General features: G+C 41.1%; 1 protein-coding gene across 1 annotated transcript; it reads left to right on the plus strand.

The window, feature by feature from the left end:
- The first annotated feature begins 201 nt into the window (after window positions 1–201).
- On the plus strand, window positions 202–1161 carry LOC118580650 (olfactory receptor 51G2-like). Its single transcript, XM_036182542.1, has one exon. The coding sequence runs from the start codon at window positions 202–204 to the stop codon at window positions 1159–1161; it is 960 nt and encodes a 319-aa protein (XP_036038435.1).
- The last annotated feature ends 486 nt before the right edge of the window (window positions 1162–1647 follow it).

Here is a 1647-nt window from a genome sequence, read left to right on the forward strand (position 1 = left end):
TTTAATTGGCAGACCACAATCATCAGCCACCAGGAAAAGGGAAACAAGATTGGGATGGCTTAAGGAGATAAGCACCAAAGTCTCTTTTGTTTACTTTGTCTTTTTCTCCTGTTTTTCTTAAAATACAGATCCTGGCCCTGTCAATGCCTTTCCCATTAGAGAGTAACTGTAGAACTGGATTGTGGTCTAACAGTCAGCCCAATGGCAACCTCAAATTCCAGCAACATCATGTCCTCCACATTCTACCTCACAGGCATCCCTGGCTATGAGGAATTTCACCACTGGATTTCCATCCCTTTCTGCCTCCTCTACATTGTTGGAATAACAGGCAACTGTTCCATCTTGCATATTGTGAAGACAGATCCAAGGCTCCATGAGCCCATGTACTACTTCTTGGCCATGCTTTCACTCACTGACATGGCCATGTCCCTGCCTGCCATGGTATCACTTTTTAGGGTGTTGTGGTCCATTTCCCGAGAGATACAGTTCAATATTTGTGTGGTCCAAATGTTTCTGATTCATACCTTTTCCTTCACTGAATCATCTGTACTCCTGGCCATGGCCCTTGACCGGTATGTGGCCATCTGCCACCCCCTGCGATATGCTACCATTCTCACCCCAAAACTTATTGCCAAGATTGGAATTGCAGCCTTGCTTCGGAGTGCTCTTCCACTCATCCCTCTCCTGGTTCGTCTGGCATACTTTCCCTTCTGCTGCTCCCATGTCCTTTCTCATTCTTATTGTCTGCACCAAGACATGATCCGCCTTGCCTGTGCTGATGTAAGGTTTAATGTTATATATGGAATGGTTGTGATTACTATGCTGTGGGGCATGGATTCTTTGGGTATTTTAATAACTTATGTTTTTATCCTTCACTCAGTGTTAAGAATTGCATCCCGTGAGGGCAGGCTTAAGGCACTTAACACATGTGCATCCCACATCTGTGCTGTGCTCATTCTGTATGTGCCTATGATAGGGGTGTCTATTGTCCATCGTTTTGCCAAGCATTCCTCACCCTTCCTCCACATCTTCATGGCTCATATTTACTTAATGGTGCCACCAGTGCTCAACCCCATCATCTATAGTGTGAAGACCAAACAGATCCGACAAGGAATCTTCCATTTCATCTGTCCCCACAAAATTAATTCTTCTGCAATGTAATCATGTCATCGGGACAACAAGGATTTAGACAACTGGTGTGATGTCATGGTGAATTATCTATTTTAAGTATGTTGTACTCAGAATTCACAAAAACTATGCAAAACAGAATTAGAGGTTCTGAAAGTGCTCACAGTTGCTCAAAGAACTAGATAGCCATTTTCTTAAAAGTACTTTTAACATCACCTTCAGTCATTAACGTATTAGAGAGATGATGATGATGCATGTTAGAGAGAGATACGATGCAAATCACTGTCTTCTGTCCTTGCCTGCTACTAATCTTAAACTTCATATAAGGAACTAATCTACAAAATTTTCCTTGAATTGGCAAAACCCAGCTCCTATTTGCTTTTTGACATTTGATGATGTTTGGCATAGAACCTTACATAACCTTTTAAATTTTATTAATATTGTGCTTGAAATCTGCTTCTTTGATTATATTTATTGATGGTAATGAATGAATTGACTTGATACTAAATTTATACTGTA

Source organism: Onychomys torridus, chromosome 1, assembly GCF_903995425.1.
Source record: "Onychomys torridus chromosome 1, mOncTor1.1, whole genome shotgun sequence".
Lineage (NCBI taxonomy): Eukaryota > Metazoa > Chordata > Mammalia > Rodentia > Cricetidae > Onychomys > Onychomys torridus.